At 48.5% G+C, this 26585-nt stretch overlaps 1 protein-coding gene across 1 annotated transcript in view; it reads left to right on the forward strand.

Moving 5' to 3' along the window:
• AP3S2 (adaptor related protein complex 3 subunit sigma 2) overlaps nt 1-19426 on the forward strand; it is a 46363-nt gene extending 26937 nt beyond the window's left edge. Inside the window, exons 5-6 of the mRNA XM_032175639.2 lie at nt 11725-11832; nt 14095-19426. Of these exons, the coding sequence (XP_032031530.1) occupies nt 11725-11832; nt 14095-14223 (237 nt within the window). The 3' untranslated portion in view covers nt 14224-19426. The remainder of the gene's footprint in view (nt 1-11724; nt 11833-14094) is intronic.
• The last annotated feature ends 7159 nt before the right edge of the window (nt 19427-26585 follow it).

The raw sequence follows: 26585 nt of genomic DNA on the forward strand, positions 1-26585 counted from the left end.
ATCCCAGCACTTTGGGAGGCCAAGGCGGGCAGATCACTAACTAGGTCAGGAGATCAAGACCATCCTGGCGAACACAGTGAAACCCCCGTCTCCACTGAAAATACAAAAAATTAGCCGGGCGTGGTGGCAGGCGCTTGTAGTTCCAGCTATCCAGGAATCTGAGGCAAGAGAATCGCTTGAACCTGGGAGGCAGAGGTTGCAGTAAGCCGAGATCGTGCCACTGCACTCCAGCCTGAGCGACAAAGTGAGACTCCGTCTAAAGAAAAAAAAATACAATTCATTACTTAGATGTTAACAATGAGCTGCAAAAAAAAGCACTCCCCCCCAAAAAAGCCCAATTACATTTAGAATATTCTTTTTTAGATGTCATGGGAGTGTGTAATACACTTTTGAAGGTTTCTGTTAAAATGATTTGATGGTGATTTAATGTCTGACTCTTTCATGCATATCGTTTTGTCTCCCTAGCTAGAAGTCAACTTTTCAGTGAAGTCAAGTATGCCTGGTACTTGTTAATGCGCTCCATGTTGTTCACTGTAGTTACACCTACATAGACATCCAGCCAACAGTCATTGAGTCTAATTACCATATGTTCATTTTTAGGTAAAAGAGATGTAAGGGAATGAGGATAGTCAGTCCTTTGCTTGTCTTAAAACACCGATAAAACATTGGACTTTAGAATGAAAGTACGAGTAAGAGAGAAAAAGGCATATGTACCAGGCCCTCAATACTACTCATAAAGATTTCTTCTTCTTTTCATTTCTTTCTAAAATGTATAATATGGGAACTAGAGTCTGACTCTGGGCCAAGATGACTCTCAGATGATTTTCTCTTCCCATCAGTGCTGAGTCACCTCAGAGCGTCGTTACCCTTTGGCTCATTAATAGCCACCATGCCCTCAAGTATAGACAAGAAAATGTTGCATTTCCCATCTCTCAACAATCTCTTCCCTACTTATTTTCTGAAGCCCTTTCCTAGGAATTAATGAAACCAGCTGTGCCATGAAGGAGTAGAAAAAGCTATCAGCCTGGGAGGCCAAGGCAGGCGGATCACGAGGTCAGGAGATCGAGACCATCCTGGCTAACACGGTGAAATCCCATCTCTACTAAAAAATACAAAAAATTAGCCAGGCGTGGTGGTGGGCACCTGTAGTCCCAGCTACTCCGGAGGCTGAGGCAGGAGAATGGCGTGAACCCGGGAGGCAGAGCCGGCAGTGAGCCAAGATCACGCCACTGCACTCCAGCCTGGGCGACAGAGCGAGACTCCGTATCAAAAAAAAAGAAAAAGCTATCAGCACTCAGCTTTTTATATAGTAGACTAGATGTCTTGTCAGTGATTAACAATTCTTTTTCAAAACTTGAGTGTTGGAGTATTGGCATCCTCATGTTTTAATACAAGCACTGTGACCATGCTCTTTTATATTTGATTAGTATTTTTGTCTTCTGTGTATAACACAGTTATTTTGAGAAAGACTCCACAGTGGGAGTGTGAGCCTCTGTCTTTTGTGGCACAACAAGCATTTGCCCTCCAATGCAAGGGACCTGGAGAGGGATTGATCTAGATTAGAGGTTTCTATGGATTCGATTAAGCTTGGGATATGGCGTGCATTAATGTGCTGCTAGTGTCTCAAAAGATTTTACTTATCCTCTCTGCCTGTGAAATTTTCTGTTAGATGGGATCCTGCCATCCCAATACAGAACTGCATTTTATTATAGAAATAGTATTGTTCATATTAGGTGTAGTGGCAGGGGTGCTCTCTGGTACCATATTTTGGGTAGCTTTATGGATTTAAGTCTGCTTTCATGAGCTGCTAGCCTTGAAAATCTTACTTATTACCTTTATAGAAAAATGCATTGTAAATTTAAATACTTAAACTTTTGGAACATGACCAATTTAAGGTTTGGAGACTGTGTTTTTACTAGAGTAAAAGGTAATTTAAATACCTTGCTTATGCCTTCTTGTTTATTATCTTCAGGTACCAGATCAGTCTGTTTTTAAGTGATCTCTGTTGACATGGGATTAGATTCAGAACTTTCTTTGATTTCAGTGAGAAACAACCAGGGATGGAACCCTTGAAGAGCATGGTATCCTCTGTACTTCCGGAGGGTTGTTGCAACTGACTTGTCCCCACCCCTAGTAGTTCTAGAGCTAGGTTCCTGAGGCACATCTGTATCCTTGAAGAAACACTTTTATTTTTCTTCTTAGATTCAATTCTGATATGAAACTAGCAGAATCATTTTAATCTACTTTTTTTTTTTTTTTGTAACAGGGTTTCGCTCTGTCTCCCAGGCTGGAGTGCAATGGTGCAATCACTGCAGTCTTGACTTCCAGGCTCAAGTGATGCTCTTACCTCAGCCTACCGAGTAGCTGGAACTACAGGCTTGTGCCACTATGCCCAGCTAGTTTTTAAACGTTTTTTTTTTTAGAGAGACAGAGGTCTCACTATGTTGCCCAGGTCTTGAACTCCTGGGCTCAAGCAATGCTCCCTCCTAGGCCTCCCAAAATGCTGGGATTACAGGCATGAGCTGCTATGCCTGGTCTTAATCTACTTTTGTCTGCAGAGGTTAACTTTGTGTTGCAGACAGTCAGTAGGTCCAGTTATAGAAGCAAGTACCTTCAAGGGATGGAGGATGAAGTGATAGCATCCTAGAAAAGAAAAAATGAGGCCAGGCGAGGTGGCTCACACCTGTAATCCCAGCGCTTTGGGAGGCTGAGGTGGGCGGATCACCTGAGGTCAGGAGTTTGAGACCAGCCTGGCCAACATAGTGAAACCCCATTTCTACTAAAAAATACAAAAATTAGCCAGGTGTGCCGGGCGTGGTCGCTCACACCTGTAATCCCAGTGCTTTGGGAGGCTGAGGCGGGCGGATCACGAGGTCAGGAGATCAAGACCATCCTGGCTAACACAGTGAAACCCTGTCTCTACTAAAAATACAAAAAACTAGCCGGGTGTGGTGGCACGCACCTGTAGTCCCAGCTACTTGGGAGGTTGAGGCAGGAGAATCGCTTGAACCTAGGAGGCGGATGTTGCAGTGAGCCGAGATCGCACCACTGCACTCCAGCCTGGGCCACAGAGCGAGACTCCGTCTCAAGAAAAAAAAAAAAAAGAAAAAAAAAATTAGCCAGGTGTGGTGTCATGTGGCCTGTAGTCTCAGCTACTGGGGAGGTTGAGGCTGTAGGATCGCTTGAATCTGGGAGGTGGAGGTTGCAATGAGCTGAGATTGTGCCACTGTATTCCATCCTGGGCAACAGAGTGAGACCATGTCTCAAGAAAAAAAAAAATAAAGAGACACAGATGTCCAGAGGTGTTGGGGGAGAGTGGAGAGACTCGATAACAGGTTAAATTGTCTTTAGAGGAATTGACATTTTGACTACAGTACTCATTCCTACTCTTGACTATTTTCAGGGGTTCCAAGAGAAAAATTTAAATAGGACAGAGCTAAAAACACCGACTTTCACTCACTAAAATGTGGTCATAAATGTATGTATCTTGATCTTGGAAAACATCAGTATCTATGTCTCATTTTACCTTTTAAGATTTCAGATTTATCACCCGAAGCATTTTCTCTATTGCCTTCCCCTTATATCAAGATATCCTGTTGGTTTATTGGGGTTATCCTAATCTTTATGTCAGATGAAACTCATCCTGGTTGTAATTATTTTTAGGTTAAATTACCATTGGATTTGCCAAGTACTGAAAAATCAGTGGCGCTTTTGTTTAAACTCTGTTAATAAACACTTCTAAATGAATTTTGCTAGTGTCATTATTTCCTATGCTTGCTGAGTAGAAAGTTGAATTATTATTACTTGATAATTCATATTTGTTCAGTGCACACTGTGTGAAGCTGGGTTTAGGCCTCTCGAAGACTTAGCCTCTTTCTTTCTGTTCCTGTGGTTTCGAATGCCATTTACATGACTCACGTCTCAGATTTTCTTTCCCTACCAGCCTCCCTGTGTTGGTTTGTGACTTTATCTGTCAGTGTTCTCTCAGGTATTTACCTAGATTTCTGCAGGCGTCCTCAAGGTCAGCCCATCAGCCAACTTCTGTTGTTTAACAGAACCCTTCTTTGTGCCCTGACTGTATCTCCAGTTCTTTAGGTACATGAGGTCAGTATTGATTCTTGACTGCTTGCTCCCACACCCATGCTTGGCAGCGTCCAACTTTCTCAAGTCCCGTCTCTCTCCAGTCAGAGAAATGTTAGCCATCTTTCATGGTCAACTTCATATTCAGTGGACAAGGTCTGAACTAACTAGCAAGACTAACACGGGCAGCTGTTCGCTCATCCATTGCTCACTTACATTTGAGTCATTTTGCTTACCAAAGGTCAGTTGTGATGTTTCCAGATCTCTTTATGCCAGTAAACTGGTACTGTAATTATGTAATTTGATTAAATAATATACAGATTAAATTATGAGGGAGAAAAGAAAATTATTCTGGCTGTGCGTGGTGACTCATGCCTGTAATCCTAGCACTTTGGGAGGCCGAGGTAGGCAGATTGCCTGAGCTCAGGAGTTTGAGACCAGCCTGGGCAACATGGTAAAACCTCGTCTCTACTAAAAATACAAAAAATAAGCTGGGTGTGGTGGCGGGCGCCTGTAGTCCCAGCTACTCAGGAGTCTGAAGCAAGAGAATCGCTTGAACCTGGGAGACAGAGGCTGCAGTGAGCCGATATCGCGCCACTGCACTCCAGCTGGGCGACAGAGTGAGACTTTCCAAAAAAAAAAAAAAGAAAAGAAAATTACTCTGTGAAAACTAAGAGGAATGTTTTGGAAGGACAAGTTACTTTAAAAAGGAAATGAAACTGAATTAGGTTTGGGCAAGATAACTATGGAAGAATAGAGGTGGAGGGATCCTAAAAATCTAGGATTCTTTACTTACTGTTTCACTGCAGTCTAACTTTAGAGAAACTGGAAATTGTAGATGATGCATTCTGAGTGAGTTTTTTGTCATTATTGCAAAAAACTCTAATCAGCAGAAGAGATCCTTCTGGGTTGGGTACATTGGCTCACGCCTGTAATCCCAATACTTTTGAAGGCTGAGGCGGGAGGATTCCTTGAGCTCAGGAGTTCAAGACCAGCCTGAGCAACATAGCAAGACCTCATCTCTACTTAAAAATTAAAAAAAAAAAAAAAAAAAAGCTGGGCATGGTGGCACGTGCCTATAGGCCCAGCTACTTAGGAGACTGAGGCAGGAGGATTGCTGGAGCCCAGGAGTTCAAGGCTGCAGTGAGCTATAATCATGGCACTGCACTCCAGCCTGGGTGAGAGAGCAAGACCCTGTCTCAAAAAAAAAAAAAAGAAAAAGAGTTTTTTGGCCCTAGCCAAAAGTTCAGTGGCTCTCAAAGTTTTGTTATTTATAACAATGACAGTGGGCTTGGTCATTCATGGGAAAAGTCACAGTAAAAGTCAGATTAACCATATCTTTATTACTTTAGTTTTAAATGCTATCCATGGACTCTTAGTTACTGAAGGTGAGGAAATCAGTGTTCGTATTCTACCTCCCTCCTTTTTCCCCTCTTCTCTTCCTAGTTTTTGCTAGCTGGAGTTTTATACATCATCAAAGCATATAGTATTGACGCTCTGTTGTTACCCTAATCCTATTTTAGTCTTAGACCTACAGTTAAGTAGTTTTCAGTGCTCACCGCAAATTTTTGCCATAGTTTTTTGTTTTGTTTTTGTTTTTGAGGTGGAGTTTCACTCTTGTTGCCCAGGCTGGAGTGCAGTGGCACGATCTTGGCTCACTGTAACCTCGTCCTCCTGGGTTCAGGTGGTTCTCCTGCTCCAGCCTCCCAAATAGCTGGAATTACAGGCACATGCCACTTCTACCCGGCTAACTTTTGTTTTTTTTTGTTGTTGTTGTTTTGTTTTCTGAGACGGAGTCTCGCTCCGTCACCAGGCTAGAGTGCAATGGCACGATCTCAGCTCACTGCAGCCTCCACCTCCCGGGTTCAAGCGATTCTGCCTCAGCCTCCTGAGTAGCTGGGATTACAGGTGCGTGCCACCACACCTGGCTAATTTTTGTATTTTTAGTAGAGATGGGGTTTCACCATGTTGGCCAGGCTGGTCTTGAACTCCTGACCTCAAATGATCCACCCACCTTGGCCTCCCAAAGTGCTGGGATTACAGGCATGAGCCACCAGGCCTGGCCCTGCCATAGTTTTTCCAGTCACCTCTTAGTTGGCACAAGTGCTTCCTTTTGTAGATTCCTTAAGAAATACTTGGCCGGGTGTGGTGGCTCATGCTTGTAATCCCAGCACTTTGGGAGGCTGAGGCGGGCGGATCACCTGAGGTTGGGAGTTTGAGACTAGCCTGACCAACATGGAGAAACCCCATCTCTACGAAAAATACAAAATTAGCCAGGCGTGGTGGCACATGCCTGTAATCCCAGCTACTCAGGAGGCTAAAGCAGGAGAATCGCTTGAACCGGGGAGGCAGAGGTTGCGGTGAGTGGAGATCGCGCCATTGCGCTCCAGTCTGGACAACAAGAGTGAAACTCTGTCTCAAAAAAAAAAGAAAAAAAGAAATGCTTGGGAACAATGGTCCCCATTCTGTTACGCTTGCTGGACAGTTGACTAGGTATAAAGTCCTTGAGTCTGCTGGGCACAGTGGCTCACGCCTGTAATCCCAGCACTTTGGGAGGCCAAGGTGGGCGGATCACAAGGTCAATAGATCCAGACCATCCTGGCCAACACGGTAAAACCCTGTCTCTACTAAAAATACAAAAATTAGCTGGGCATGGTGGCACGTGCCTATAGTCCCAGCTACTCGGGAGGCTGAGGCAGGAGAATCGCTTGAACCCAGGAGGTGGAGGTTGCACTGAGCCAAGATCGTGCCACTGCACTGCAGCCTGGCAACAGAGCGAGACTCTGTCTCAAAAATAAAAATAAAAATAAAGTCCTTGAGTCACACTTTCTGTCCTTGAGAATTTTGCAGGTGTTGTTCCATTTTCTGTTAGCATTAAATATTAATGTGGAAATTTTCATTATTTTGTTTCTCTTTTAAGTGATTTGATCTGTTTGCCTGGTTGCAGGAACTCAGAAACCTTACCTAAAGGTGTATCTTGGTGCTACCTATTCTGAATTTGTTTTCCTGGGATACAGTGTGACCTTTCAGTATGTAGGCCCCAATCCTCTTATAGTTCAGAAACATCTTAGATTCTATCTTTATGAACATATCTTTACATATTTTTCCCATTCATGTTAAACTTTTCTTTTATGCAAATATTACATCTCCTTTGCTGTCTTTTGTAACTGTTTCTTCTCTATTTCTTTTAGCCTTTTTTGGTTTCATTTTTTTTTTCCATTTCTCTCCTTTTGTTCCTAGTGTGTTGGTAGCACTTTCTTCTCCCTTTGCTTCTTCCAGTTTCACCTTCATTTCTATAACAGTATTTTTCCTTTCACTTCTTTCCTCAGTTCTGCTAGTATACAGTTTGTCTTCTCTTCTCGTCTCCCTACCTCTGCTAAAGTTCTTGTATTTCTGCTTTGAGTTCTCATTTCATAGAGACAACTATTTTATCAAGTTTTCGTTGTGTAAAATATTTTATTACCATTGTATCTAGTCCATGGAGGCCCTTTTCCAGTCTGTAGTCTTAGTCTGCCATTTGGTTTTCCTATTTCTTTCCTAATTTTTTCTCATTGTATATTTATATAGATCCTGTTTAGATTTTTTGTATACTTATCTTTAAATAGGCAAGCTTTTCAGGACCAGCTGTTTTGCAGGATGTTTGTTGGGGGAGCTACCAAAACGGTGGGCTGGCTACAGTTGTTCCCTTGATTTAGGGTTCTGGGTGAGTCCGTTTACCCTTAGTCTCTAGCCAGCCAATCGAGATAGGCAAGGCCTCTCTTAGCATCTCCGCAATGCAAAGGATGTCTTCTCTACTACCACAGAGACCACCTCTGTGAGGCAATGCAGCTTGTGTGATTTCTCATTTAGCCTCAACTTCAGGTCCAAGGAAGTTCCTCCCTTCCAAAAACAAGGAATTAATTTGGTACTGGAGTGTGTCCTTTACCCTCAGGAAGTACATATTTTTGCAGATCTTTCTGAGATCACCAGCTCCCCTGTCCTCTCCCTGTAGCATCCTTTCTTCTTTTCCTTCTGTGAAGCAAAGGAGTCCCTGCCTGAGCTCCCTGCTTTTGACAGCTTTTTCACCTGTTTGGGGGTTTGGAATTTTGGATATCCTGTAGTTATAACAAAAATGGAGTTTGCATTTTTATTTCTTCTTTTTGCATTTGGAACATATTTTGAACAGCATTTGAAAATGCTGACTTTATGATGCAGTGTTAAATAAGAAGTTTTAACTGACTTTTTCTGTTAACCAGCCACTAGTCTCCACGACATCATGTGTTAGGCCTTTTACTATACCTTCTCCAGAAAGCCCCCACCACCACACTGTTGTCTATCTTCGAAGTCCCTAAAGCCCAAGGAATATGCTACTCAGATATATGGAAAGCCTTTCATTCATTTAGCATGCGTACTCTGAGCATTGTTCTAGGCCTTGGAGATAAAGCATGGAAGAATTAATACAAGATCTTGACACACCAAAGGCAAGTCTTAAATGATTTCATGTGGACTAGGGGTCAGGGATGAATAGAGTAGAAGACACAGTTTGGGATTCTGAGGAAGTATGATATAAAGGGTAGAACATGAGCTCTGGGATCAACACCATTCTGCTACTAATATACATGACATTGGGATCATTTTATTGCCTTTTCCTCATATATAAAATGTATCAATTTCTTCATATATAAAATGAAGGCAGGCCAGGCGTGGTGGTTCACGCCTGTAATCTCAGCACTTTGGGAGGCCAAGGCAGGGGGAGCGTCTGAGGTCAGGAGTTCCAGACCGGCCTGGCCAACATGAGGAAACCCCAACTCTACTAAAAATATAAAAATTAGCTGGGCATGGTGGCGGGTGCCTATAATCCCAGCTACTCAGGAGGCTGACTTGGGAGAATCGCTTGAACCCAGGAGGCGGAGGTTGCAGTGAGCCAAGTTCACACCACTGTACTCCAGCCTGGATGACAGAGCGAGACTCGGCCTCAAATAATAATAGTAATAATAATAATAAAGTGAAGGTTATATTACCTATCTTAGATGAATGTTGTAAAATTAAGGTAAGTTACATAAAGTACTTGGTTCATAATAGATACTCAACAAGTACTACTTTCTACCCACACAGGGATTGGCTAAACAAAAGGAATAAATACTGAAAGTGCAGGTAGAGAGGACTATTTCTCTCCTTTTTTATTAAATTGTGGTAAAATATGTAACATAAAGTTTCCTGTCTTCACCATTTTTAAGCTTACAGTTCTGTGGCATTAAGTATATCCACATTGTTGTGCAGTCGCCACCACCGTCCATCTCCAGAGCTCTTCATCTTGCAAAACAGCACCTCTGTGCACATTAAACAACAGCCACCACTGCCGTCTTCCCCCTGCCCATGGCAGCCCCCATGCCAGTTTCCATCTCTGAATTTGACTACTCTGGGTACCTCACAGGAGTGGAATCACACAGTCCTCATCCTTTTGTGTGTAGGTTGTTTCACTTATAGTATCTTCAGGGTTCATCCGTGTTACACTGTGTCTCAGAATTCCCTTTCCTTTTACAGCATCTCAATTCAGATGAAAAAAAAAAGAATTCCTTTCCTTTTTAAGGCTGAATAATATTCTGTTGTATTTCTATGGCACATTTTGTTGATCCAGTCATCTGTTCATGGACACTTGGGCTGCTTCCACCTTTTGGCTATTGTGAATAATACTGCTATGAACATGGGTGTACACATTCTCTTCAAGTCTTTACTTTCAGTTCTTTTGAGTGTATACCCAAAAGTGGAATTGCTGGGCCATATGGTAATTCTGTTTTTAATCTTTCTGAGGAACCACCATACTGTTTTCAGAGGCCTATTTCTTGATGGGGAAATATAAACAGTGGAATTCCCCCAGGGAATAATTTTAAAACCAGTCTTGTTTAACATTTTGTAAATTATCTAAATATGAGACTTTTACCATTAAATCCTCATTTGCATATAGTGAATGAATAATTCATATTGTATAAAATGTAAGAACACCTCGTGAGAGTGTGTGTGTGTAGACAGAACAGTGGTTAATAAGGCTCAATGTGGGCACACATGCAAGGGAACACATTTGATTTATTATACTCTGTCCTCAAGATCAGAAGTTCCCTGCACTTAGTGAGGGCAAAATACAGGGAGCCAATGCCAGAGAATTTCAGATGTCAGAAGTGCACAGTGCCCAGATATGCAGACACATCTTTCTTCTTGACTCTGCATTGCTGACAGAGTAAACTGGTGGTTGACTCTAGACTCTGGACCAGTGGTTCTCAGCTGGGGTGAGTTTGCCCCCTGGAACACATATGACAATTCTGGAGACATTTTTGATTGTCAGGCTGGAGGAGTAGAGACCAGGGATGCTAGAGAACAGGCCACAGTGACAGGACAGCCCCACAGCAGAGGATTATCTGGCCCCAGATGTCGCTAGTACCCAGGCTAAGAAGCCCTGCTCCAGACCCAAATTACCTTCTCAGCCTTGTCTTAGCCTCTCTCCTGCATAAAGTTGCCATCCCAGCCAGACCCAGGAGCTCCCCATACCTGCCCATACACCAGCTGAATTGCTCCTTCCAACATCTTCTACCTGAAATTCTTTCTCCTGCCTCTCTAATGTCAGAGCCCAGCTTCCATCCTCCCACTGTCTCTGTGAAACTCTGATCTCTCTAGCCACTGTTCCCTTTCTTCTCTGACTTCCCCAGGACTATCTCAATCATTTGGCACTTAGTTAACAATAGAAGGTTGTACTTGCTATCTTCCCAACTTGACCCAAAGCACCTTGAGGGCCATTTGATGTGATTTGGTTTGAAATATGGAGTACCACTTCTTATGAACCACAGTAGGCATCTCTGCTTTGACCCACCCAGGGCTTTCTGTGACAGCTTTCCTACCACGAAGGGGTACAGTGTCCCATCACAGCAGTTAGGTACACTGAGATTCAGCTTTGTTTAGATGACTGCTAGCTAGATGGAACCTAAGCCCAAATGTGCGCCTTATGCTTAGAAAGGTGTTTATGCTCAATCTGCTTTCTAATCTAAGCAGTAAGAAATGAGGTGAGGAGAGGTGCAAAGGAATTGGGCTCTATCTTGCTCTGATCACGTCCCTTCAGTGGAGCGCAGGCTGGAGGATCTGCCTTATAGAAGGTGGAAGACATTCATTTCAGTTGCTTGGATAGGGATTATTCTGTCATAGCTGGACCTACTTAATGACAGTCAGTGTTGATGATGGTAATATTAATAATGAAAGCCACCATTACTTAGAACCCTGTGTGTCCTGGGCACCAGGCTCGGTGCTTTACACACATTTATCTCATCCAGTCCTCACTGCAATCCTGGAAGGAAGCTGAAGCACTTTAAAGGTAATTTGCCCAGGACCACCCAGCTAGCAAGTAGCAGAGTCAGAATTTAAACAAGAGCTGTCTGACTTTGAAGCCTGTGTTCATAGCTACCACCTCGCTGCTGAGGGGAGAGATTCATGTTGCCATGTGCCAAGACCTGGGAGAGACCCCTCGTTGTGTCACTGGGCAAGGGGGCTTGAGTGTCTGAGTTGTGAGTCAGGACATGTCATCTCTGACCACTCTGCTGCTGCAGGAAAAGGAAACCTCGTGGGTTACACTCTGACCACCACAGAGTATTCTGACTCTTCTGATTTTTGCTTCCCCTTTAGGTGCACTACATCCTCCAGGAGGTGGTGATGGGTGGGATGGTGTTGGAAACAAACATGAATGAAATCGTGGCTCAGATTGAAGCTCAGAACAGGCTGGAGAAATCCGAGGTGAGTAAGCAGCTGTGCTCTAGCCCTGGCTGGGTAGAGAAAACCTGGGCAGAGGCAGGAGTGTGTACATGTGTTTGTTTGTGCTGCTGTGAAACCTCAGGAAATGATACTCATCTTCTTTCTTTCTTGAGTCCATTGAAACTTGTGGATTTGAAGGTCAACCAGCCCTGAAAATTAAACAGGTAACAAGGTTTGAAATCTCAGACTTTCAGGGTAGAAGAGCAAATAGAAAAGCCAGATGGCAGAGGAAGGCAAACAGCTTCTGGCTTGGGGGTTATGGCCCATGTTTGTGGTTTGTAATTCCTCCTTTGAAAGCCACTCGTTCCCTGGAGGGACCCAGAACCCTCTTCCCTAGTCCAGTGTGGTTTCCTAGTTTGTGTGCTCTAAGAGTCTGACCTCCCAGCAGCCGTTTCTCATGGTGTCTTTCAGACCTCAGAGTTGCTAATTTCCTTATTTCCAGTTAGCCTCATAAAAAACTACAGTAGAGTTTGGGCTAGGCTTGAAAATAACATATCCCAGTCCACCCCCACATGGTGCTGGGCTTGATACAGATGTTCACATAAATTCTGTCCTATCCCTCTGAGGTCTCTCCGTCCCCTTCCTCAGCCTTACCAGAGCACAGAGGTTACAGACGTATACTTTCTTTTTTTTTTTTTTTTTTTTTGAGACGGAGTCTCGCTCTGTCGCCCAGGCTGGAGTACAGTGGCGCAGTCTCGGCTCACTGCAAGCTCCGCCTCCCGGGTTCACGCCATTCTCCTGCCTCAGCCTCTCCGAGTAGCTGGGACTACAGGCGCCCGCCACCACGCCCGGCTAATTTTTTGTATTTTTAGTAGAGACGGGGTTTCACCGTGGTCTCGATCTCCTGACCTCGTGATCCGCCCGCCTCAGCCTCCCAAAGTGCTGGGATTACAAGCGTGAGCCACTGCGCCCGGCGGCAGACGTATACTTTCACATGCAGGAATAGCAGAACAAATTACCTCTTTAATTATCTGAGTGTCTTAAAGAGCTTCTTTGCCTTGTATAACGGAACTTGATCTTGCGAAACCAGGAATTCTTCTTTCTGTGAGGACTGGCAGTCCTGCGGAAGAAGCTTTTCCAGACCACAGCTATTGTGGCAGCTATAGTTCTTTTAGAAATGTAGGCTGGGAAGATTCCAGGAATAGTAGGTGAGTCAGAGGCAAGGGGGTTGGAAATGAGAAGAAATGGAGACTTGCTGGGTGAGGGCAGAATCGGAGTTGGTATCCAGAAAGAAGGCAATAGGGGAAAAATGATTGTGAGACAGTTTTCATCCACTTTTGCCATTCTCTCCACATGGGGGTGAGCCTGCCAGATGGGGGTTCACTGTAGATGTGCATACTCTTTGCGTTTTGTCACCAACCCTTCTTTATCTGTGATACCCCCCACCTTCTCCCAGCGTGTTGCCACATGACACTTCCAAAGCCAGCTCTTTTCATCTCACATTATTAGTTGGCAAGCAGTTGCCCTAGAGCTGTGACTGTCGTTTTCCTTTTAAGAACTTCCCTGTGACTTTGCACGTTTCAATAAGAGTCTTTAGTCTCTTGAGGAAAGGGTTTTGTTTTGTTTTGTAACCAGAAAAGTGCCCCTGACAAATCACCTTAGATTATTTCAGCATTTATTGGGTACCCACCATGTGCCAGGCACTGTGAGATGCTGGGGCTGTGAAACTGTATAGGCCACACCCCGCCTCTGAGGAGCTGGTAGTCTAGTAGGACTGCAGGCTTTGGATCCCTGTGCCAAACCCCATCTAACCTCAAGATTGTTTTGTTGGCTACTTTTGAGGAATAAGGGGGGAAAGTTAAAACTTCAGTTGTGTGTGCTCAGTTTGGAATTTTTCTAGGCATCCCTCACCTGTTAGTTAGTTTGTTTGTTTGAGACAGAGTCTCACTCTGTTGCCCAGGTTGGAGTGCAGTGGGGCGATCTCAGCTCACTGCAACCTCCGCCTCACAGGTTCAAGCCTGCCTCAGCCTCCCTAGTAGCTGGGACTACAGGGGCCCGCCACCACACCTGGCCAATTTTTGTATTTTTGGTAAAGATGGGGTTTCACCATGTTGGCCAGGCCGGTCTTGAACTCCTGACCTCAGGTGACCCACCCACCTCGGCCTCCCAAAGTGCTGGGATTATAGGCGTGAGCCACTGCGCCCATCCTGCTTGTTTTTGTTTTTGCTTTTTTTTTTTTTTTTTTTAGCATTAAGCAGATAACACTGAGAATTTGTCTCATACTCGCCTCTCATTTCTTCTCAGGGTGGCCTTTCAGCAGCCCCTGCGCGGGCTGTGTCTGCTGTGAAAAACATCAACCTGCCAGAGATTCCTCGGAACATCAACATTGGCGATCTCAACATCAAAGTTCCCAACCTGTCCCAGTTTGTCTGAGGGTCAAGGATTGGGCTGAAATAGAGTCCTTAAGACAAGCAGCAAAGACAAGCACGTCTGGAAACAGAACCCATTTTGAGCCTTAGAAGAGTCAAGCCTCAGGACCCGGAACCTTTGTGTCTGGGGAAGACTGTTTGGCATGGAATAGGGAAGGGATTCCTATTGACACTTCTCGGGTGCACCCAGTTCTCACATGTGCAGCCATGCCGTTCTCTGATGCACACGGCCACTGCAGATGTGAGGGGCCCTGCCTTCCTCAGCAGGGAGTCAGCATGCCCAAGTCACTTGCACCTTTACCTCTCACATGGATGCTCCCAAGGGTTAGGGACTGCATTGAGCACGCCCACCTGCTTCCCAGAACCTCCTCACCAGGGCTGAGCACCTTCTCTGACTAGAGTCTTCATCCTCAGCACCACAGACTTCTGAGGTCCTGTGCCCTTTACTTGCTGGTGAGGTGTCATAGGTAGAAAAGGGCTGGCCCTTCAGATTTGGGGGTGTGAGTGGCAAATAAGGGCAGAATTTTAGGAGAACCAGAGTCACCCGCTGGCTCTACTGAGATTGTTACACCCAGAATCCTTTTTTGTTTGTTTGTTTGTTTGTTTGTTTTTGAGATGGAGTCTTGCTCTGTCACCCAGGCTGGAGTGCAGTGGTGCAATCTCGGCTCACTGCAACCTCTGCTTCCCGGGTTCAAGCAATTCTCCTGTCTCAGCCTCCGCAGTAGCTGGGATTACAGGCGCCCACCACCATGCTCAGCTAATTGTTGTATGTTTAGTAGAGACAGGGTTTCACCATGTTGGCCAGGCTGGTGTCGAACTCCTGGACCTCAAGTGATCCACCCGCCTTGGCCTCCCAAAGTGCTGCCATTACAGGTGTGAGCCACCGTGCCCGGCCACCAGAATCCTTTTGTATAGCCAAGCCTTTTGGTTACCGCCTCATGAAGAATATGCTTCCCGCACTGTCCTAGTCCCAGTTGTATTCTTACAGGTGTTATGTGCAGGACACAATCCAAATCATAAACCTGGCTCATGCCCAACACATTTTTGCTAATAGGGAGAGGGACCCACCACACGCCCACACATGCCAGAGGTCCCTCCTCACAGAGGAGAGGCCCTGTGTCTGTAGAAGGTTAAAGCTGGCAACATGTGAAACGTCCCAGAATTGTGACTCTTCCCAAGTTTAAAATACATTCTCCTCATGAGAGCAGAAGGTTTGTTGCTGTGTTGTGAATGATGAGCTGCCTCCATAGGGAACCCACTGCCACCTGGGCCAGCTTCTGGAGCATGAGAACCTGAGCCAGGGTCACCCTTTTGGGGCCTGGACATGACGCACGCTGGCTGCAACTAGGAGCAGGGCTGCCTCTTCTCCCTCCCCGAGCTCTGCTTGTGGGCACGCCCTGTTCCCTCAGGTGCCATTCTCCCAGAGCTTAGGCGCCCATAAATGTTCTTTCTGTGGTGGAGTAGGGCCTCCTGCTTCCATACTGTCGCATGGGCTAGATCTCAGGTATGGTGTTGAGCCACCTTAGGATGAGGGCTGCTTTGCGGTAAAGTTTCCAGCCTGGGCCCCTCTTGGGCCTTCTGGCTGGGGACCCTCAGCCTCCTGATGCTGTTGCAGGGCAGGTCTGAGAGGGTGCCCAGCAGCACCCGGTGTCGGGGCCACCTCGTTTTCCATTTTTGAACAGTGCTCCCTGTGGTTTGTGCCTGCTGCTCCATACAGCCTCTGATCCTCACTCTTGAAAGCTCCATGATAAGCGCAGAGATGGGTAGTGTGGATCAGAAGGTGGGCCGCTTACTGTGGAAGAGGGAAGTGTAGGTGAATAGATGTCAAAACCCCTGATCTCATTCTTTTGAAGGGTTGGATTTTCTTTTTTCTGGCAGACATTTCAGCACATTCATATTTCTCTCACATTTGCTGAATGTGAAATCAGAATAAAGGAGGTCAGTGTTTATTTTGTACCTTCTGTAAGTTGGCATGAGCAAGATCATTCAACAGTCCTTACAACAGACATTCTTCTCCCCATTTTGCAGATGAAGAAAGTAGACCCAGCTCCAGTAACCTTCCCTTAGATTACACAGGGCTGAGATTTGAGACTGCTCACTTGACTTCATTGTCCTTTTCTTTCCTCACTGCTGAAGATGGCTTCTCCCAATGTTATCATCTTCTTTTTTATAGATAAGGAAACTGAGCCTCAGAGAGTCTGACTTCTTACAAACCGTGGTCTAGATAGGCTTGATTTTCTGAGGTGGCCAGTGATCATGTCATAGAGTATAAGAGCCAAAGAGTCTTCTGTGTCCCTCCATTTAACTGATGTTGAAGCCAAAGCCCAAGGTGGTACATGTTATGTTGAGGGTCACAAATCCAGAGCCACATCCCTCTTCTTGAGTTCGTTTGTTACGTGGTTTAATGCATTACTGCAGGACAGCCCTTGTCCTAGATTTCCTGGGATAGCCTAGATTTTGAATGTTTTGCCTGCCAGAAACCAGTGGTTTTAAAAAATCATGGAGTGGTCCTACAGATTCAAAGTGGGCATCCAGACATCCCTCACATGGCCTCTTACAATGGCATAAAACTGAAGCCCACTTTTTTATTTGGAAAACTCAATCCCTTTGGACAAGCCACAATAGTTTTTCATTAACTACTTGAGGTTGCCTGCAAATTCAGCTAGCTTTCCAGCCTGCTATCAGCAAAGCCATAAACATCTTTTTAAAAAATAGGGTAAGGTTGGCCGGGTGTCGTGGCTCAAGCCTGTAATCCCAGCACTTTGAGAGGCCGAGGCAGGCGGATCACAAGGTCAGGAGATCGAGACCATCCTAGCTAACACAGTGGAACCTCGTCTTTACTAAAAATACAAAAAAATTAGCCAGCTGTGGTGGTGGACGCCTGTAGTCCCAGCTACTCAGGAGGCTGAGGCAGGAGAATGGCGTGAACCCAGGAGGCAGAGCTTGCAGTGAGCTGAGATCGCACCACTACACTCCAGCCTGGGCGACACAGCAAGACTCCGTCTCAAAGAAAAAAAAAAATAGGTTAAGGTTGTATAGAATACTAGGCTTTCCTTTTTTTTGTGAGATGGGGGTCTCACACTGTGGCTCAGGCTGGAGTGCAGTGGTGTAATCATGGCTCACTGCAGCCTTGAAGCCCCGGAGTCAAGTGATCCTCTCACCTCAGCCTGCTAAGTAGCTGGAACCACAGGCACACAACCACCACTCCTGGCTAATTTTATTTTTTTAGTAGAATAAGGTCTCACTATGTTGCACAGGCTGGTCTCTAACTCCTTACCTCAAGCCATCCTCCCACCTTGGCCTCCCAAACATGTTGGGATTACAGGTGTGAGCCACTGGACCTGGCCAAATACTGGGTTTTCAGTGCTCACTGCCACTAATAAAAATCTGAAATTCTTTCATTATGCAATTTCTAAGTGCCTGGTGAGGGCCAAGCTCAGTTCTAGGCTCTGAAGATTAAGAGAGAAACAAGGCTCTGTCTGCTCCTGTTGTCTCTGTGAGCATCTTTGGCAGAGTGCTCAGATTGTTGGGATATAGTGCATCGGACTGGCAGCCTGAATTTGTGGAGACTGCAGTCAGTAACTTTGTGACATATGGAATATTTAGAGGACAGTAACCCATTTCCCTACCCCCTACCTGATCACATCATGTCCTGCTGGGCCATACCCCAAATAGCCCACCTTCCTCTAGGCCTGGCCATGGCCCTGTGCCTGCCACATTGAGGATTAAGTCAGGATATCTTGAGCCCTCTCAAATCCCTGTTTATTCAGGCCTCTGCCACATATAGAGCCAGCCTTCTGTCCCCACCACTTCCACTACCATGGAGCCCACTTAGTAAAACCCCCTCTGGGCCCAGCTTCACCAGAAAAGACACCAGGGGAGCAAGGCTCAAACAAGGGGCAGCTAAATCTGATCTTGTGGACCAGTCTTTAGTAAAGGCTTTCAGCGTGGCTGTCTGTCCATTGCTTTCCAAATAGGATGCAGCAATGATTGGTACATGGGTATTAAGATTGGTAGTAGGGGCTAGTCCAAGTTTAGCAATAGCCAAACCGGAGAGCCTCTGAAGTATGAGAGTCCCAGAGGGATTTGTCAGCTCCTGGCAGACATCCTGATTTTCACCTTCCTGAGTCTACCCTACCCCAGAGGGTGCCAGTCTCACTGTGGTGATGGTTAGCCCAGTGTGCACTGCACTCACACACCAGCACGGGGTCAGTGCTTGCAGCCTGGTGGATGCTGTCCTCTGGGTTAAGACTGTCTCCCTTCTCGGGAGCATTGGAGGGTTCTCCATCGGCAATGTTTCAGTGGAAGTTGGCAGATATGAAAACAGGCCCCCTGGCGGGAAGTAGTTCCATGAAAATGATTAATTCTTTCCAAAGACTTAAAATTCTTTCGTATTTCAATTTTTCCTTTCAAAAAAGGAAATACATTCATGTAGTTCAAAACTTAAGAAAACAAAAGTCAGGCCGGGCGCGGTGGCTCACGCTTGTAATCCCAGCACTTTGGGAGGCCAAGGCGGGCGGATCACGAGGTCAGGAGATCGAGACCACGGTGAAACCCCATCTCTACTAAAAATAAAAAAAATTAGCCGGGCGTGGTGGCGGGTGCCTGTAGTCCCAGCTACTCGGAGAGGCTGAGGCAGGAGAATGGCGTGAACCCGGGAGGCGGAGCTTGCAGTGGGCCGAGATTGCGCCACTGCACTCAAGCCTGGGTGACAGAGCAAGACTCCGTCTCAAAAAAAAAAAAAAGAAAAAGAAAAAAGAAAACAAAAGTCTGTTCAGCAAAAGACTCCCACTCTGTTTCCCCAAACGCTGAGCCCCACCCCCTATCCCTGGTAACAAGAAGTGTTTCCAATTTTAAGGTTAAGAAACAAAGTCCCTGGATTTGTATTAGGGATGTCTTCCTGAGAGTGAGTTGTGTTCCATTTGACCCAGGCGGTTGACCTCAGCCCACCAGGATCATGCCGCCCTCTCCAGGGAGGAGGGCCTCCCCATCACCCTGTACAGTGGCACCCCGACCCTGGCACTGCCCACCCTTGCTCAGCGTACCTTTCCCATGGCACTCTGACGTACTGGATATTTGGTTTCTGAAGTTACTGGCTGTTTACCCTGCCGAGATGTAAGCCCCTCCAGAGCAGGGGCTTGTCTTGTGTTCAATGCTGCATCCCAGCTGCTGGGCACGGTGCCTGGTCCATGGCGTTCAATAAATAACTGTTGGATGAGTTAATGGTTGAGGCAAATGGCAGTTCATTCTAACAGTCTCAGCATGTGCTCTCCAGGTGCCTGTGCTCAGCACTTCGGAAGGAGAACCAGGATAGTGGTATTGGAAGCAGGAAGTTGGAAGAACCCAATGTTGGCTCATGGAGGCTGAGGGAGAGGAGAATGGCAGAGCTGGTGTTGGCAGGTGGAGCCCATGTAACGATGAGGCGTAAGGAGGGGGCTCTGGAGAGAGGGAGGGGGTTTGGGAGGGCGGCAATCAGGAGTTTAGATGTGGAACGCATTTGGTTGGGGTTGTCCAAGCATCTCTGGGGGCAGATGTCCACCAGCCAGCTGGGAAACTGAGTGGGCAGGAGAGGAAATGAATGTCCACCCAGAGATGATGATTGGAGGTGTGGGGGCGAGCACTGTGGCCGAGGGATGAGAGGATTGAGGACTGAGCCTGTGGGCAGGGGAGAGAGGAGCATCTGGGCAGTGGGCGACTTCAAGTCAAGGAAGCACTTTCAGTGGGGAGGGGGACCAGGAAGAGATGGCCTCTCTCAGGCTTCCATTGGCCCCAGCCCAGCCCCCCGAGTGAGAATTGTGAAGAGATGGCTCTAGCCTCATGGTGTGGCAGGTCCAAACTTAGTGTGGGTCACAGTCCAGCTCTGCAATGTGCAGTCTGAACCTTCGGAAGATCGGTTTCCTCATCTGAAAAAGAGGGTAATGATTCCTGCCTTGTAGGTTACTGTGCGGATTCACTGAGATCATTGATGCAGACGATGAAGGACTCAGTCAGCATCGGCTACTGTTATCACTGAGACTTGCAGAGGGAATGGGAGTTGAGGAGGTGGATGGAATAAGTTCAATGATGCTGGGAAGGAGAAAGAGCTCAGGTCCTGGCAGAAGGGGAAGAGGAAATGAGGGCAGCAGAAACCAAAGTGGGCCTTAAAGGAGGGCGCTGCACGGGGATGGTGACGCACAGTGGCCCTGGCCTGGCCTGTCATGGGGTCCCACACCCGTATCCAGAGGCACAGCTAGATAAAATGGTTGAGGAGGTGGTGGGGTCTGCAGAAAGTGAATCTTAAGATGGGGAAGGTCTGAAGACATAGAAGAGCAACTAGCAACTGGCAGGACCCACGGTATGGGGGTCAGAGGGGAGAGGAGCCTGGAACTTCCTTTCCCTGGAGTCAGGAGGGACATCTGGCAGTCCCAGCAAGCACGGCGGGAGCTCAAATCTGGGGGACCAATGAGAGGGCCTCTGACCTCGCAGGCCTGGGTGAGAGTTGGGGCCCCTGCAGGGACTCCACGCTTCCCATGAGAAGTGGGTTCTTTGAGCCTTCTCAAGAGCAAACCTTACATTTTAGTACAGCTCTGACAGCCTGGCCTCCCGGGAGCACTTGGAAACGGGTGTCCCCTCTCCCAGCCTCCAAGGACCAGGCTGCAATTTCAGGAGAGACAAGCTGGAGGTTGCCTTCTGCATTGCTGAGATGAATGCCCTTTGCACACCGTGAAAGAAAGGCTAAGCTAAAATTGATAGACAGGAGTTCCAGGTAGTTTTCACAAATGAGTCCACTGGTCCCGCAGAATGAGGTGATGCTCAAAATATTTACCAACCGGCATGGCTCAGGCATTGACCAATCAGGATGGAGATAGCTGATTTAGGGGTTGGGGGTTACTGGTGTCACATGTGGGCTCTGCTGCCAGGATCCCTTCCTCTTCCTTCCGAGGCAACATTCCTTCCGAGGCAGCAGTGACATCTGAGGGCTGCTGCAGTCTGCTCCTTTGCTTGCCTGGGAGAGTCAGAGATGAGGCCTGTGTGTTGCGTGTGTGGCCGCATGGGTCAGCGTGCCTCCTCCCACTTGGGCACTGTGGTGGGAGGGACAAGTCATCTCATACTTCATCTCTCTGGACACTCCCAGGCTGGCACTGAAACCGGAGGCCAAAGGACAGCCCCAAACCCAGGGCACTTTGCGCTGCCAAAGATCACCACCTTTGCCCTAGGCAGCCTGGAACTGAAGGTTTTCTCCAGCCTCTTGGTCCGGGGCACTTGACACGGACGCCCTTTCCCTGACCCCTGTCCAGCCCTGAGTGGCTCCCCAGCTGGGTGTGTGCTGGCTGGAGGGAGCTGCGGACCAAAGCCAGCAGCACCGAGGCAGGCCAGGATTTGAACTGTCCACTGCTGAGCCGGCTCCACCAGAACTTCCTTTGTGTAGCTGGACCTGCTCCCCCAACACCCTCAGTTCACGCAGAGGGAGCTCCCGCAGGACTCAGCTCCTTGGGGGTGTTTTCTGCTGAGATTCCCCTTCTGAGTTCCCGGCCTCTAGCTGCCTCTTCTCCACCATTTGGGCCCTGCCTCAGCCCTAGAAACTGTCAAGCAGCCCAGTAGCTGTTTAAAGTACATGATGATATTACAGGGTTGGAAGGAAATCCCTGGGTCCAGACCCTGTGTCAACCAGGTGAGGGTTACGGTGACACTACCTGGCCTTGCAGCCTGAGCCTGGTACAGGTTGACACCCTGAAGCAAGTCCTCCTTGTCAGGTCCCGCCCAAGCCTTCTTGTCAGCCCAGCTGGCTCAGCCCTAGCCCGACCCTGCCCAACTGCCCTGGGCTCCCCTGCCCTGGAGATGCCACAGGCTGGGCCCTTTCTCTGGGTGTCACAGCTCCCTTTTGCTCTGGGCCCACAGTCCCCGGCATCCCCAGCCCCTGTCTTCTCATCCCTGACACGAGTTCCCCTCCCTGGGAACTCGCTGCCCACCAGCGCCAGATCCTGCACAACAGTCAGTGGTCCGGGAACCCACATGTCACCACTGTATCCTCCACCCCAGTGCCCCTGCCCGGACACCACCACAACCCCCCAGACCCCTCAGCAGTGTCTCTGCCTCCCCGTGTCTCCTTGTAGCTCATGTTCACTCCGCTGCAGAGTGAACCACCTCACACATTCATCAGACCCCCACTGCCCTGCAACCTTTAAAGCCTCCCAAAAGCTTCCCACCAGCCTCAAAGAAACCCAAGGATCTGCTTAGCTGCCCCCACCCACCCCATGTCCTCATCTTGCACCCCTGCCTGGCTCCCTCCTTCCAGCCACACTGGCCTTTATGCTTCTCAAACCTGCCGGGCTCATTCCCACGTGGGGCCTTCGCCTTGCCATCCCCTCTGCCTCTGTCTTCAGGTCCCCCTCGCTCCTCACTTCTCTCAGCCTTCACCTGCAGAGGACATCCCGGTCCCACCTGGCTGAAGCAGCCACTTCTCCCCTCACTCCCCATCCCTCACCCCACTTTGTCCTCCGTGATGCTTGTCACCCGATGTGACAGTGCATGCCATGTCGACTCTGTCTTTTTCACCGTTGTTTTGCTGCTGCCTTGCTGGTGCCTGAGACAGAGCCTGACCCATATTCAGCTGTCAGTAAGTACGAGATTGCTCAACAAATCAATGAATGCGTTCAACTCTTTCCATTTCCCTCTCAACATGCGTGAAGCTCCACGCTCTACTCAGCCTTGAGGGCAGGAGGTACTGTGTGGTGGGGGCACAGGCCCAGCTTCCTGTCTCACTGTGTGACCCTGAGCCAGTCCCTTATCTGCCCACTTCCAGGTGGTCAGAATGGTGCGTGAGAGGGCACTTTACTATGATACATAGTCCTAAAGCCCTGAAGGAGACGTGAATTTGGTTTGAATCCTGGCTCCGCCACTTCCAACTGTGTGACCTTGGGCAACACACCTAACCTCGCTCTGTTGTGTTTCCTCAGCTGGGAAATGGGAACACAGTGGCTCCCTTGCACCAGTCAGCATTCCCAGTGCAAAGAGAACCGACCCAGAAAGGCACTCGCTGAAGGGCTGTGGGGAAGCTCTCACAGGCTCAAAGGGAAGGCGGAAAGCCTAGACTCAAGCTAGCCAGGCTGCAGACAAAACCAAAAGTCTGCCTGGCATGGTGGCTCACACCTGTAATCCCAGCACTTTGGGAGGCCAAGGTGGGCAGATCATGAGGTCAGGAGTTCAAGACCAGCCTGACCAACACGGTGAAACCCCGTCTATACTAAAAGTACAAAAAAAAATTAGCTGCACGTGGTGGCACGTGCCTGTAACCCCAGCTACTTGGGAGGCTGAGGCAGGAGAATCGCTTGAACCTGGGAGGTGGAGGTTGCAGTGAGCTGAGATCGTGCCACTGCACTCCAGCCTGGGTAACAGAGCAAGACTCTGTCTCAAAAAAAAAAAAAAAATTCTACAAAATGCAAACCAGTCTATCCTGACGGAAAGCAGATGAGTGGCTGCCTGGGAATGGAGTTGGGGAGATGGATGGGAGGGAGGGACGACCAAGGGACTCAGGGAAACTTTTTTGAGGTGAGCTGTCAGTGAATTATCCCTATTATACAGATGAGACAAATGAGGCTCTTTGGGATTAACTTACTTGCTGATGGTCACACAGCTGTTAAAGGTCAGGTCCAGAATGGGAGCCAGGTGTGCCTGAATCCAAACGCTGTGCTTTTTTTTTTTTTTTTTTTTTTTTTTGAGACAGTCTCGCTCTGTCGCCCAGGCTGGGGTGCAGTGGTGTGATCTTGGCTCACTGCAACCTCTGCCTCCCGGGTTCAAGTGATTCTCCTGCCTCAGCTTCCTGAGTAGCTGGGACTATAGGCGCACGCCACCACATCTGGCTAGAAACCCTGTGCTTTTTAACCTTGGGTGGAAGGTCACTAGCAGACAAGGGGCCAGGAGTGAGGGTCCCTAGGATTGAACACGGGCTACACAGAGAAACCGAGAGATGGCCCCTGCTTAAACATGGTGTTCCAAAGAGTGACACCTGGGAGGAAGAGAAGGCGGGCCGATGCCAGGCCCCACAGAGTTTTCAGAGCAGGTCCTGGTGCCCTGGGCAAGAGGGCACAGAACAGCACCGCAGGGGGCTGGGGCCAACTTGGACTTGCTTGGGAGAGCCAGCTGTCCACATTTCAGTAATGTCACAGGTCAGTTGTCGAGCATAGCCATTATTAAAAATTAAATTACATATGCTCACAAAGTATGTCAAAAGAGCAAAGGTAGTATGCAACACTTACCACTTCCTGATTATGTTAACACGTTTGACTATCATTTCTGCTTTTGAGGTTATCCACACCTCTTGTATCTGTGCGGTGGAGATGTCATACCCTGGTGTGCCACTGGGCATCTGTTCCCAACTCCACATCCACAGCAGCTTGAAATTGGACAGGGCAGGGTTATTTATTTACACCATGGAAACTGGTAAATGCTAAAGTCAGGGCCAAACCCCTGCACCCTGCACCCACTCTCTGCCAGTTGCTAAACACTTTTGTCATTACATCATTGAGCCCTAGGGTCTTGGGCCACCCCCATGGGGAGCAGGAGGCCTGGGACTGCAGCTGAAGGAGGGCGCATGGAGCCAGGGGCTATGAGGCCAGGGACTGCCTGGAATGATGGTGTAAGATGGCCGGGATGCACAGAGTCCTGCTGCCTGGCACGTTTCTCATGCATTCGCTCACTCCTCACTACCACCCTGAGAGGCAAAGCATCGTTACCATCTGCTGGTGGGGAAACTGAGGCACAGAGAAGTGACTTACCCAGGGCCACTCGGCTAATAAGTGTCACAGCCAAGATATGAAGCCTGATCCTTAACTGCCACACTCTGCCCCCTTCAAAGGTACCAGCGTTGGTCTGGGGGTCTGCCCTAACCCTTCCCTGAAACCTCCAGCTATGTGCAGGCCCCAGTCCCCAGAAGCCTGGAGTGAGTTTCAGTGACCACTCAGCCTGTGGCCCCGCTTCCCCTGTAGGCAGCCAGTCCTGGGAGCCACGTTTCATGCAGATCTGAGGGCTAGGGAGGCCAAATGCAGGTGGGCCTCTTCCCAAGACAGTCCGGGTCCTTTCTCCAGGTGCCCTGGAACAATACGTGCCAAGTTGGGTGGGTGGAACCTCTACGGCCTCCTGAGGGCTTGGAAGTAGAGAAATTCTAGGAATGCAGCCACCTGAGGGACCGCTCAGGTGACAGAGCCCCCAAGCCCCACCAGCCAGTCCTCAGCCCTCTTTTACTGGCAGTCTGCCTTATGCCGGTGCCGGGCACCCTCAGGAGGGAGCAGACTCCATGTGGGGGAGCCTGCCACCAGTCCCCCTCCCAGGGGAGAGAGGCAAGGGGGGCACTGCAGGTCCAGGGAAAGGCTGATGCATTGATGGTGGGAGAGGGGGCAGCGTGATGCTTTGCATGGAGTTTGACCTTGGCGTTGGTGGAGTCTTGAAGGATTTTCAACAATTTAGGGGAAAGAGAGGGAGACAGTGACATCTCCAAAAGGTCAATCCAGCTGCCAGTGGGGCAGATGTTGTGGTGAGGGCAGGGGGACCACTCAGGAGGCTGCAGTGGCCAGTGAGGGGCTACCGTGTCCTCCCCTAAGGCAGGGCACAGGGCAGTGGGTGCAGAATTGAGCAGAATTGGGGCCGATTGGATAGGGGACAGGGAGGCAAAGAGCCTGGTGGGGGTGGCACCCTTGGCCAAGATGCAGGGGCAGGATAGCAGGGGCAGGTTTGGAGGTATATTTGAGAGCCTCCAGGATGCCTGGTTCAGATGACTACAAGGAGCTGGTTCTGTGGAGGGGACTGGGCAGGACGTCTTAGGCCATGGATGAAAATAGGGGATGGTGTCCAGGGAGGTGGTGAACCCATGGGAGTGGGTGGGACATCTGTGATGGAGAAGAGGAGACCTCATGCCCAGGACAGATCGGAAGGCATGATGTCTCCTCTCCCACCCCCGCCCAACCCCCTCTGTAGAGGGGACAGCGTGGAGGTGTAAGCCACGCCACCTGGTCAAAGACTTCACTGAGACAATCCATGGGGGGCTCCTCTCCAAGGGCTTCTTAAGGGCTGGGCGTTGCTAAACGCTGTACAGGATTTTTTTCGTTTAATTCTTACAACAGCCCCAGAGATTGTCCCCATTTTATAGAGGAAGCTGATGGCTCAGGCGTGAGTAACCACCCCAGGCCAGTGCCCAGCTTGTGTCAGACCTTCTGAGGAAGCCAAGTCTGTCTGACCGCAAAGCTGCCTCCTACCCAGCATTCCTCTGCAGGGTCCCTGCCCTGCCCTGCCCTGGGGGATTCCTGGGGGAGCCACATCCGTGCTTGGGTGTGGCATCCAGGGGGCACTGGGGAGGGAGCCCGCCGAGGGGTGCCATGCGGGACTTTGCGTCCC

Source organism: Hylobates moloch, unplaced genomic scaffold (genome assembly GCF_009828535.3).
Source record: "Hylobates moloch isolate HMO894 unplaced genomic scaffold, HMol_V3 SCAFFOLD_14, whole genome shotgun sequence".
NCBI lineage: Eukaryota > Metazoa > Chordata > Mammalia > Primates > Hylobatidae > Hylobates > Hylobates moloch.